At 41.3% G+C, this 13,675-nt stretch overlaps 1 protein-coding gene across 1 annotated transcript in view; it reads left to right on the forward strand.

Annotated features, from left to right (window-relative positions):
- The first annotated feature begins 256 nt into the window (after positions 1-256).
- Positions 257-13,675, forward strand: part of ACSS1 (acyl-CoA synthetase short chain family member 1) — a 113,526-nt gene continuing 100,107 nt past the window's right edge. The window contains exon 1 of the mRNA XM_075203782.1: positions 257-828. Coding sequence (XP_075059883.1) covers positions 453-828 — 376 coding nt within the window. The 5' untranslated portion in view covers positions 257-452. The remainder of the gene's footprint in view (positions 829-13,675) is intronic.

The raw sequence follows: 13,675 nt of genomic DNA on the forward strand, positions 1-13,675 counted from the left end.
TTGTGAAATTTGTCCATGCAAAGCACATATTTTTGGCACTGCACTGATCATATAGAAACATTCCTTGCAGAAGCAAGTTGTGATAAAGAAAAAAGAGGCATCTGTCTGCTGATAAGAAACACCAATAAGATAGCAGGAACCTGAAAAACTGGCACGTTGACATAACTATCAGGAGTGGGAAGACACAAAAGCACATGTGTCATTTGTACAAGGATTATATAAGGGGACAATGAACTGCAATAGAGGTGCATAAAAAGTTTCAATTCCATTTCCTGGATATGAAATGAGGAGGAGCTATTGACTGTAATTCTATCAGTACGGCTGCAGCAGATGGTTTTGCAATTGCAGTTATCATCAGCACTGAAACCCTTCCATCTGGAAAGTTGTTGAAACTTTTAATCCTTTCTTTTCAAAGGTTATGGTGCAAGTGTAACTCTGAACACCTTGATATCATGGCAGCAAATATCACAAGCAGACTAATCTTGCACCAACTGCTCAGCAAGCAACAAAGTCCCGCAAGAATCTGTCCATGGAGAAGAATTGGGGTCAGGTCTTGTGCCTCATATCAGAAGCAGAAGGTTCAACCATCATATCACGTTGCCGGACCCCAATGGGATGTCCATGCCTACATGCCAGAGTCAACGGCGTTACCCAGTGTGCAGACCTACCAGGAGCTCCTACAATTATCACTCAAAGACCCTGAGACATTTTGGGGTGTTCTCGCTAGGGAGAGGTTGATTTGGGTAAAACCACACCAAACAGTTAAGGACTGTGACTTCACTCAAGGCCGGGTGAGATGGTTTCTTGGGGGACAGCTAAATGTATCCGGTAAGTGTTAAACACTGTGCATGAGCTGGATTAGCAATATTAGGGTTTAAGCCTGTGCAAACTAAAGCCTTAAAACTTGTTTGTCGCATTCATAGATGTGATACTGAGACGAGCATTAAATAATATCTGAGAATATCACAAACATGTACAGATGCTTTGTCTGAGCTAGGAGGGATTTTATTCCATACGGAACATCTCAACAATGGAGGCTGCAATGTCTGCTTCTAGATAAACGATTGTTATTAAAACGACTTCCTTTTTGTTAAGTGCAAATTCAAATTTTCTCTGTAGTGTGTTAACACTTCAAAAGTCTTTACAATTTGCTTTTACATTGTGAAGCCTTTTCAGGGTGACATTTTATCTGTAACGTTCCATATTCTACATACTTAACTATTAACCATTTAATGTAGTATTCAGTAATGAGAGCAATGCAAATAATAATAAAATAGAAGGTTTTATTTTAGTGATCGATTGCAACCTATTTTATAGCATTGTCTGTTTATTAGTTTAGTTTCTAACACTGTTGCATTTTATTGTGTGATTTATACAATTTTTACCATTAGCTGCGAGCAACTATTTTTAGCAGGACCTGAAGTAGTTAAACAGCTTTCTCTCTTTCTTGGCATACATAACAGTGACGGTTCTCATGGTACACTCAAAGGAGTGGGATGGGCTCAGGTCCCGCAGCTGATTGGCTAAGATCACTAAGGAGTGGGTGTGTGTTCTTCAGTGTAACTTCTGCATCTATCACATGTTGTATTCTGGCTGCAGCAACATATAAGACTTGTTTCTGCGCCCAGACTCCCAGCCTCAAGCAAGTATTTCTGGGTAACTGTGCCAAGGACAAAATAATAAGTGTATTTCATTAATTATATAACTGAACAATAGTCTTAGTTATGATATTCCTGTACAGACAGGGCTCTATGTGTAGCACAGTCTCTAAATATAGCTTATACTTTTCTGATCAAAAATAAATGATGTTTCAGTTACTACCTTATGTTATTGCAATACTTATTCGTTGTTCTTTTTAAGTATTCCTCTTAAATGATTTTTTATTCTCATTGCTTTTTTATTTGTCCTGAGACAGTATACTGCATGGGATCACACTACACACTATAAACTGCATGTGACCACACTACACACTGTAAACTGCATGTGATCACACTGCACACTATAAACTGCATGTGATCACACTACACACTGTAAACTGCATGTGATCACACTACACACTATAAACTGCATGTGATCACACTACACACTGTAAACTGCATGTGATCACACTACACACTATAAACTGCATGTGATCACACTACACACTGTAAACTGCATGTGATCACACTACACACTATAAACTGCATGTGATCACACTACACACTATAAACTGCATGCAATCACGCTACACACTGTAAACCGCATGTGATCACACTACACACTGTTAACTGCATGTGATCACACTACACACTATAAACTGCATGTGATCACACTACACACTGTAAACTGCATATGATCACACTACACACTGTAAACTGCATGTGATCACTCTACACACTATAAACTGTATGCAATCATGCTACACACTGTAAACTGCATGTGATCACAATACACACTATAAACTGCATGCGATCACACTACACACTGTAAACTGCATGTGATCACACTACACACTGTAAACTGCATGTGATCACACTACACACTATAAACTGCATGTGATCACACTACACACTGTAAACTGCATGTGACCACACTACACACTATAAACTGCATGTGATCACACTACACACTGTAAACTGCATGTGATCACACTACACACTATAAACTGCATGTGATCACACTACACACTATAAACTGCATGCAATCACGCTACACACTGTAAACCGCATGTGATCACACTACACACTGTTAACTGCATGTGATCACACTACACACTATAAACTGCATGTGATCACACTACACACTGTAAACTGCATATGATCACACTACACACTGTAAACTGCATGTGATCACTCTACACACTATAAACTGTATGCAATCATGCTACACACTGTAAACTGCATGTGATCACAATACACACTATAAACTGCATGCGATCACACTACACACTGTAAACTGCATGTGATCACACTACACACTGTAAACTGCATGTGATCACACTACACACTATAAACTGCATGTGATCACACTACACACTATAAACTGCATGTGATCAAACTACACACTGTAAACTGCATTTGATCACACTACACCTTTCTTTGTCTAATTCAGAGATGGGCAACAAATGGTCCCAAGCCTTCGCATGCGGCCCTCAAAGCCTCCACCTGGGGCCCCCAGCTGCTTCCTGTTTAATTGTCAGATATGTGTATTATAACTTGTAACATTTGTTTAAATGTCTGGGTGCAATAAGCAGAACTTACTATGCAAGATTATAATAATGACTATGAGTCTTTCTCCCAATATAACTCAAAGCACATTGCATTGTTGCAGAGGCAGCCTTCTTGGAAAGCTCATCTGCTATTATATGGATCAGTCCCTGTCCCATTTGGTCTTACAGTTTAAATTCAATGACACACACACACACATACCAATTAACTTTCCAGTATGTATTTGGAAGGAAACTGGAGTACTAGGAGGAAACCCACTTAAACACAGGGAGAACATACAAACTACACAATGATAAACCCATTGTAGGATTCAAACCCACAACTGCAGCACTGTGAGGCTATATTGATAACCATTGTTTCACCGTACAAGATTTGTAATGAGTCTCCCATATGTAACACAGTGATGGGCAACAGGCGACCCTCCGAGTATTCATCTGTGGCCCCCAGTTCTATCTCTCTTTTTGCCCTGTCAGCCCTTTTTCCAGCTTTACACTCCATCACATTCAAATGTCAAATGTATTTGTTATAGCTTGTAACAGTAAAATGCTGGCAGATATGCTATTACAGATGTATCTATTTTTGATTACATGCATTGTTTTAATTTATTAGTGAGATTAAAGGTACTGTGTGGCCCTTTTGAAGACTATAGGGCTGCATCTGTAAACCTTAAATTGTGTCAGGTTGTTTATCACTGATGTAAGAGTTCTCAGGCAACTCACTGGATATAACTGCAACTCAATAGGGTTTCACAACCAATGAAAGGTTTGAGAGAATGAAACGGATTTCATCATAATTACAGGGGAGACATGTTAGCAGGTGCACCTGCTGTATTGATGGGAACTCTAATGAAATAATTTAATATGATTTGGCCTGCAAGTATTCCCGCCACAACTGGTACCACAACTGCATTATAAAAGCAGCATATTTCTGCTGCTTAATTTTAGGATAATTTTTTTGAGCAATTTTGAAGTTTTTAATCTGTTAAGAACAATGCTGCTGTTCATGGGTTCATTGGCACATTTTATCCCTGGGGGTGAGATTCGGCTCAGCAGTCTATTAGGTACATTTTAAAAGAAAAAAAATGCAGGTAGACCAGTGAGACCACTATGGGACTGGCCCTGGGGGTTGGGGTTAGGGAGGGGGGCAGATGGCGCCCTGCCCCCTTGCCAGCTGCTGTTCAACAGTATTTCAATAGCTTTTTACAGCTTGTGTGTAATGCACTTGAGTGTTTTACTTTCACATAAATAAACCTGGTTATCAGCAGCCTTTTTATCTGCCAGGTGATAATGCTACATGTATCCTTCCTGTGTGTAAGAAACTTTGGAAACAGATAGTGTGTAAGTAAAGAACAGATCCTAAAGACTTTAGTGATATAAATTACCAACAGATGTTTGTTGGTTTTTATTGACACATAAAATGCAGCATCCAAAATGTTGGTCTGATACCAGTCTACAGCTCTAAACAGCTTTCAGCAGAGGAAGAGTACATTCACACTTCTCCTTTCCTGGAAAACATAAGGCACAGATGCTCTAAATTTATATACTGTTTGCTTATGATTATTCCAGGTTACACATAGTTTTAGCTTTTAGTCAATCATGCCAACTTTCAAAACTTCCCTCGGGAGATCCCAGGGAGAAGTCATGTAACAGGGAGCCCCCACTATAAAATGCCGAAATTCACAACATTGAACAGTGGGGTGGGGCTTAATGACGCAATTAAGCCCCACCCCCACTATTCAATGCCGTGAATTTCAGCAAATCTGGGTGGTTTGCCTACTCTTCCGGTAATTCCGAAAATTCGGGAGCCTCCTGGGAATTCTGGGAGAGTAGACAAGTATGCTTTTAGTACTTTTTCCTAGTTTTTGTGCATCTCACCAGAGGCCAGGGGAAGGCTGGGCAGGGGTCAGGGGGCATCTGCCCACTGGGCCGGTCCCATAGTGGGCTACCTTGGGCTGGATCACTGGGCCACTTGCATTTTGTTTTCTTTAAAATTTACCTAAAAGGCTGCAAAGTCGAGTCTTACCCGCTGGGCTAAAATTTGCCAGCCCTTTCCTGCCCAGAGGCACTGCTACTTTTATTATGTTACTCTCTGAAGAACTGCATGGCCTTCCTCATTGGTATTCTCCTCTTGTTAGCTTTTGGCAGACAGCTACAGCTCACTGAATAAAACAGGCGTGGGACATGATGACAGGGAGGTGATGTATGATAGCCGAGTAACAAAACTCTGCACAAAATAACACTGGCATCAAAGCAGTGCCACATCAGCCATCAGTATAAGAATATGAGAACATGTGCTCCTTATAAAGATTAGTAGAGAACAGTTCCCTAATGATCATATCGCTGTATGATAATACTCAAATATTTCTAATCCCTTTTGTATCTGCTATATTTGTAAATCTCCCATTGTTTTCGTCTTAATCTTGATATAGTTACTCTGGCAGCATATGGCAGTATTGTTTTTAAATGCACTTTATGGTAACAATGAACCCCTTTATGGAGTGCAAAATGGCTGAGACAAAAAGTCATGGGATTGCAGAGGAGGATGCAGAAGTTTGCAGCGGATGATAAGAGGAGTTTGGCGGTGCAATGGTGCTCCTTGCTAAGTGCATAATAGACAGACCTAGTAGAGGATCTACGGTTATTGCATGGGTGCAGCTGCTACTGGGTCTGCAGCTGGAGGAGGGCTGTGTATCGTGTCAATGCCACATTCAGCAGCAGGGGTCCTGCATACAATTTCTCACCTACTCTAGCGATCAGTCCAAGGCTGCTATCATAGCAACCACAAGGTAGTCTGTGGTTGGGTAACTGCATAGTTGTCTACTATCCCAGAATGTCCGGGAGACTCACAAATTTCTGGAAGTCCTGCCGGAATCCCAGGAGAGCAGGGCAACCTCCCGGATCGAGCCCACTTTATTAGTGAAGTGGGTGGAGGTAGGGCTTATTGCCATGATTCTCATTGTGGCTCTGCCCCCTGTTGTAATTGGCCAAATGGTGACATTTGCTTAGGGGGTGGGGCCAAAATGATGTCATTATTCAAGCCCCGCCCCCACAACGGCCACCTGCCCCTGGATCTCCCGGACGCCAAAAAGCAAAAGTTGACAAGTATGGGTAACTGTGGAGGCTGCATCCTACTGCTTACTGAAACAGCAGTCATGGACTGGCCATTTAAGGGAATTTCATTAAGCTGGAGGAATTCAATGCTTCCTGTACATGGGGGGCCCAAATGTCCAGTTATAACCCTGTGACCAGCTAGGTGCACTCTTGTAAAGCCAAAGCATTTGGTGGTGAGGTCTTCGTTTTGTAAGTGTATGTAGGGATTTTTATTTGAAGCAAGACACTAAGGACTTTGCACAATACCACTTTTTAATATACTGTTAAATTCTTAAAAATACACTTTTGTATAAATACCTTTGATACAATCACTCTCTAGCTCAGTGATTAATATTTGAATTGGTGAGTACTTGTCACCAGAATCATTCCTTGCTATTCAGCACAAAGTGTGATGTCGTCAGGCACAAGGAAGCTGAAGGTTTTGTTGATTTATTTCAATACTGTAGCAGGATAGGGATTAAACGCAAAGGATTTGAAAAATATAACTTAAAAGATGTCAATGCTTTTTAAAGGGTTAATAACCTTTTTATTGAAGACAGTGTTTTGATCAAATAAAAATAAATGTTCCCTTGTAAAGTATGATAAATACATTGACTGCTATATGCACACTAATTCATATCTTGTGGAATTGTACCAAAATCACACCATACTGGACAGAAACTATTCGACTCTCCATATTGATTTTCTTCCAGGATACCCCCGGCAGATGGTCGGAGTCTCCTCATTTGTAGATGCATACTATCCAGACTTCTGTTTTTGGCCCTTCCTCCTCACATCACATTTTATCTTTGTGTTTGTATGCACATTTCTAAAAAATAACAATTACAGGATTTGGCTATATTTTGTTTCATCATTGTAGCCTTCTAATATCTTTGAATAAAGAATAAATAAAAAATACATTGAACATGAACGTTTTTGACGGAGGGCCAAGGAAATCAAACAATGGGCATGGGAAATTGGAAAAACTGCCTGTTCTAATGAGTCCAAGTTTCTTTTGTTTGTAATGGACACACTGGGATGGTGAACACTTCATGAGTTCTTAGATTGATGGGTATGAACAATGCTGCTGGTGGATGTAATGGTGCTTTGGTTTACTCAATACAATTACAGCAATGTTTGCGTGCCAGCAGACCACTGAACATGTGCTGATCAGGTGCCTTACTTCACTGAAGTGTTGTACCCTCCTGTGAATGGGCTTCTCCAGCAAGAGGGTAAAAGGATAGGGAAAATGTAGAATGGTTCATTTAACATGCTTGTGGATTTTCTTTTTGTAAACTAACTTTTTATTGAAATCCACTCATGTAGCATACAATAAGTGGAAAACATTAAAAAAGACATCACATTCAATGATAAGAGAACAGCATACAAAATAGTCCCTAAGGATTAAATGAAACTTAGAAGTATGAAATGAATAACTCAACTTTGACAATTTCTAATCACCTATTAGTGCGAGCCCTGGTGAACTCCAGGTAGTGAAAATAATTCAAAGTCGGTTACAGCAAGATTTCCACTATCTATCATAAATGCTAAGAGCATTTGGGCATACATAAGTGGGGGTAAAATATAAGGGAAGAAGGGATGAATTTGGTAGGGATAGCTCCAGATCCGAGACCATACCAGCCCAGTCCTAGAGTCCAACATAATCAGACCCAAACACATTTAATAATCAAACAATTTATTATAAAGAAATTTGTACAGACTTATATAGAGTCAGTGAAGTTCAGCCAACTGCACCAGTAGCACAGTAATCATCATATTTGCTGTTTGAGGAGAGAATGATTTAATCTATGCTTCAATAATATTCTATCCTGGTGAACCTCCAACACAAGTTAGGACCCCAGGACAGAATTGAGCCAAAAGACTTGAACATCGATACCATTTAGTCAAATCTAAATTTTGAGTTCTACAACCAATACATTTGTTGAGGATGTTTGGGCGGCACAGAAGATATTTAACCAGTCAATCACCCCCTCTAGATCTCGTTCCCAATTTCTCATAAATTTCAGGGTTGCTTTAAAAAAATTCTCCATTAGCAATTTATAAATCTGGGATAATAAGTGTGAAGGGCATGTAGCGGACTTGCATATAGATTCGATAAACGTGAACAACCTATTGTTACGGGTATCCGCAGACATCAGAAAATGTTTCAATTGGAGATAGCACCAAACTGCTACTTAGCACCTAACTGCTACTTAGTTTGAATTTCATCAAATGTGGACACACCTAATGAAGACACCAGCTGGCCGGCACACAGGACCCCCACCTGTTTCCATTGTAGGAAGCTTTTGTTACATCTCGTGGGAGACTCCTTTTAGTCAGAGTTATCACAGGCCTCCCCAAGGCGTGGAGTCTAACGAACTCCCCGGTCTTCTGACACAGGCAGTGTCAGAGCCAAACGAAACTCTGGTCGACGGGACATCTCCTTTTCTTGAGTGCGCTCCTGGAAGTATATATCAATCTGGTTACACAGAGAAATTAACGCATCCAATGAAGAAGGGAGTTCACGACCAGACAATTCGTCTTTGATTCGATCTGAGAGTCCTTGCCAAAAGGTGACCACAAGAGCTTCATTGTTCCAGCGAAGTTCAGTCGCCAAGGTACGGAACTGGACCGCATATTGGCCCAGAGATAGAGTGCCTTAGTAAAGGTGCAGAATACCAGAGGCTGCGCTGCGCTGGAGACCCGTCCGGGTTCATCAAATATACGCCTGAAGGTTTCCAAAAATGTGGTACAATTATTCAGAATGGGATTGATGCATTCCCATAAGAGGGATGCCCAGGCAAGAGCTTGTCCTGATAATAAAGAAATAATATATACCACTCAAATTGGATGGCACATTGGTTTAAAAACACCACGGCAAGCTTTAGCATCTCTGTCAAATTTAGGAGGGTTTGGGATCTGAAGCTGTGAAGTCTTCCGAGTGGAGAAGAAGAAGGTTGTGGAGGAGAAAGCGGAGAAGGTGGTGTAGCCGCCTGTGAGGCTAGAGTATTCTGAAGGGTATCTAGTTGAGCAGACATACCCTGTAGAAATTGTAGTAGCTGAGCCTGATTCTTTTCTTGTTCTTCTACCCAAGCAGCAAGATGCTCCAAAAGATCCCTGGCAGAAGGGTTACCATATCTGTCCATCTAGTAGGGGGGTCAGAGCAAACAGTTACGTCTTGTGGGAGACTCCTATTAGTCAGAGTTATCACAGGCCTTCCGAAGGCGTGGAGTCTAACGAACCCCCTGGTCATCATCAAGAATTTCCGCAAGGCGGGATGGGTTTTGCGGCCCTTACGTTAGCCCCTGACGTAATAGGTGAGAGACTGTAGATGGGAGATCCGGAGAGCAGACTCTGAAGCAGTAAAGCACAGCAGGATAATTTAGCTAAAATAGATCAGCATACACCGAAGCGTCCCGTCACATCTCAGTGGAACACCGGGTCGGATACACTGAAGAGATACCATCTACAGGAGAGTCGCAGAGTCGGATACGCTGATACTCAGACAGCGGAATGGACAATAATAATATCCTGGTCGAATACACAGAGGCACAGGCAGCAGAGAAGCCAGTATCAATAGCCGGGTTGGATACACAGGAGCACAGACAGGACAGTGGTCAGAATCAATAGCTGGGTCGGATACACAGGAGCACAGGCTGCAGAGAAGTCAGAATCAATAGACAGGTCGGATATACAGGAGCACAGGTAGTAGAGTAGTCAGTAAGAATAGCCGGGTCGGAAACACAGGAGCACAGGCAGAGAGTAATCCAGAAGCAGTGGTCTAACAAGCCAGAGGTCATACACTGAGGAACACCAGGAAGTAGCACAGGATACACAGAGAGAGAGCGCCAGATGCAAAACTGTAATTTGTTGCTCTGACACAGGCAGTGTATCAGAGTGTGCAAGATATAGGAGAAAGGAATTAAAATTCCCTGCCTCTGTGTCACATGACCGCACAAGGAAGATCAGAGCAGCGACTGCAATCGAGAACAGGAGCAAGGTACAAGTAAGTCTCTTACAGCTTTGTTCTGGGATCCCCGGAGGGAAATGTCAGGAATAATGGTGTCAGAGGTCAGACTGGGGAAGTGATGATATCCAATTTCCGCAATCTGCCCCAACTAATCAATGTTGGGCCAATAGTAAGATATTGTAGGATGGGAAATTTGCCAAGGAAACACTTCAGTGGGGTACCAAATGAAGCTACCATCAATGGCCACAATTCTAACAAGCATAACAGCATCATAATATGTAGTGAAATGGGGAGTTGAAGTCCTCCCAGATGCTTGCGTCTATAGAGAGTGTTGTGATGAAAGTGGGACTTTCCTTCGGACCAAACAAAGTCTATTATAATTTGGTGTACAGTTGAGAACCAGGACTTTGGAATATGGATGGGCAGAGTTTGAAGAAATTACAGTATTCATGGAAGAATATTAATTTTAATAATGTTAATCCTCCCCATTCAGGAGAATCTCTTCCTTCGCCACCCCCGCAAGCCCACACGGACTCAACCCAGCAGTGGTTATCCTGAAAAAGTTGTGAGATATCTCTATTAATGATTTAAGATGGTTTGGCTGCCATTTAAACTTAATAGCATGTTTGAGGCCTTCTACCATAAGGAGAGGGATAGAAATATTCAGAGCTGCAGATTTAGAATAATTCATTTTGAAATTAAAATATTTCTGAAATTCATCTATCAAATTCGGGAGAGCAACGACCAGATTAGTAACCACAGCAAGAGAGATCATCAGTAAAGAGAGCCAATTTATGATATACCTTCAAAACTTTAACTCCCAGAATATTAAGGTTCGCTCTGGTGGCTCTCGCTAAAACCTCCATGCAGAGGACAAAGATGAGTGGAGAGAGTGGACAGCCTAGACTAGTCCTGTTTGTAACTTTAACAGACTCTGATAGGGCGCCATTTATTTTTATTTTAACGGTAGGGGATTTGTAGGGTGCTAAAATTCCATGAAATCCAAATGGACCCAATCCCATGGGTGCCAGTACACCTTGCATAAACCCCAAATCAATCCTATCAAAGGCCTTTTGGCATCCGTAGAAAGGAGTAATGAGGCAATATTGGAATGGGAAGCTATATGAATCAAATCTATGACTTGTGGTATTGTCTCGGCCTCACGACCAGGAACAAACCTCACCTGGTCTGAGTGGATCAAGTTAGGACGAAGAGTTTTTAGTCTATTTGTTATGAGTTTTGCATACAACTTCACATCCATATTAAGTAAAGAGATTGGGCAGAAACTAGGACACAGGGATGGGTCCTTCCCCTTTTTGGGTATAACTGTGATATGTACCTCAGGAGACTGTTTAGAGAAATGGGTATCCTCTGAAATGTCGTAGCTCTTTGAGCCCTCAGAGCTCTGGTTTTGCATGGTTTATTTCCCTACTGAAAAAAGCATCTGCGACACGATAATTTAATTTAACCCTGTCATTGAGGAGTTTGTTTAAAGCTGTCCTGGTCTCTGTCAGTTCTATCAAGGTTGTCCTGGATAGAGAGGACTTATGTCTAGTCTCTAAATCTTTGAGGTTCTGTAAAAGATGTTCTTTTTAAGCATCTTTCTGTTGCTTCATAAAGGAACCCAACTGAATCATCTTACCCCTGAGGACACATTTGTGAGCCTCCCAAACTGAGACCTTAGATACCTCTGGAGTGTCATTGAGAGTGATATATTCCTCTATTACCTCAACCAATTTGTCCAGCCAATGAAAGGATGGAAGCTGGAATAGGGTATTATTGTAGGACTAGTTAAATCCGATGGTAACCACCTTAAATTAAACTGAAATGTAATGACTAAATTACATTATAAGTCCTGCAGGAGAAGTTCATTTAGTCTCCAGAAGTAATCAATGCCTAATATTAGGATGGTTAACTTGAATAGTCAGTGAAACAGAGAATGATCTGACCAGGTGGTATTGCCTACTGTAGAATCTAACGCCAGATGAAGGAAATTAAGACATAGTCTAATCTGGATTAAGTATCGTGTAGATGGGAAAAAAATGTATAGTCAATATCTATCGGATGTCTGAGGCGCCATGTGTTGACCAGCTGGTGCTCATGGAGGATGTGTCTTACCTTATGATAGAGTTTCTGAGGATGTCTTGGTGCTTGACTAGAAGAGTCCAGATCTGGATTAAGAGTCCAGTTTAGGTCACCTCCTACTACTAGAATGCCCTCTACGAGTGCCACTGCCTGATCCATCCCATTCTCCAGAAAGGTCGACTGTCCCTGATTAGGGAGCCTAGAGGTTGAGAAAAGAGTGTCTTTGGTTAAACAAAGTACCCCTGACCAAGATTGCCCTAACCTCCACCAAACAAATTTTCTGAATTGCAGTAAAAGGAGTAGAGATCCAACACCACCTCATTTTTAATAAATATGGCATAACAATGCCGCATCTTTGACATCTTATTTACAAGCTATAATGAAGATAAAGTCAAACCGTTGAAATGGCGGCTCTTAGTTAGGTGTAGCAAGTGTTGGACTGGCCCACATGAATATTAAGGAAATTCCAGGTGATCTTTACTGCTTGATGGTCTGGCCCTCTATACTATACAGTACATACATGTGTATAATGAGTTGGGAGGAGGTAGTTGGAGGGGGGAACTAGATAAAGGAAAAAGATTATTAGTTAGTATTATAAAATAGGGTTCTTTTCAGGGACAAAAATCTTCCTTGACAGTTCCTGGAAAATAATCTGGCAACTATGTGTTTTTCTTATAAATTAGCTTTGGAAAATAGATCATCATCATCACCATTTATTTATATAGCGCCCCTGATTCCGCAGCGCTGTACAGAGAACTCATTCACATCAGTCCCTGCCCCATTGGAGCTTACAGTCTAAATTCCCTAACATACACACACAGACTAGGGTCAATTTTGATAGCAGCCAATTAACTTACTAGTATGTTTTTGGAGTGTGGGAGGAAACCAGAGCACCCGGAGGAAAACCACGCAAACACAGGGAGAACATACAAACTCCACACAGATAAGGCCATGGTCGGGAATTGAACTCATGACCCCAGTTCTGTGAGGCACAAGTGCTAACCACTTAGCCACAGTGCATAATCATTTTACAGAAAATCCTCGATAAAGTGCATACATGCTTGAAAACAAACTCCATAGAATAATGTGAATAACTCTAACGAATAACAGCTTGGCATATCTCCCAATATATCCATATTTACCAGTAATCTCTTCTAGAGCAATATAACTCTATGTTAATATCTAGCCAGGCTGTAGTGTGTTCTAACTGTTCTGGTGTGAGATATCTTGGGCCTGATTCATCAAGGCACGTATCTGCTGACTTTGAGCGCACTGTATGCAAAATCACTCTGCACATGCCCAGAAGCAGAACATATGCCAGTAAA

Source organism: Mixophyes fleayi, chromosome 3 (genome assembly GCF_038048845.1).
Source record: "Mixophyes fleayi isolate aMixFle1 chromosome 3, aMixFle1.hap1, whole genome shotgun sequence".
In the NCBI taxonomy this organism is placed as follows: Eukaryota; Metazoa; Chordata; class Amphibia; order Anura; family Limnodynastidae; genus Mixophyes; species Mixophyes fleayi.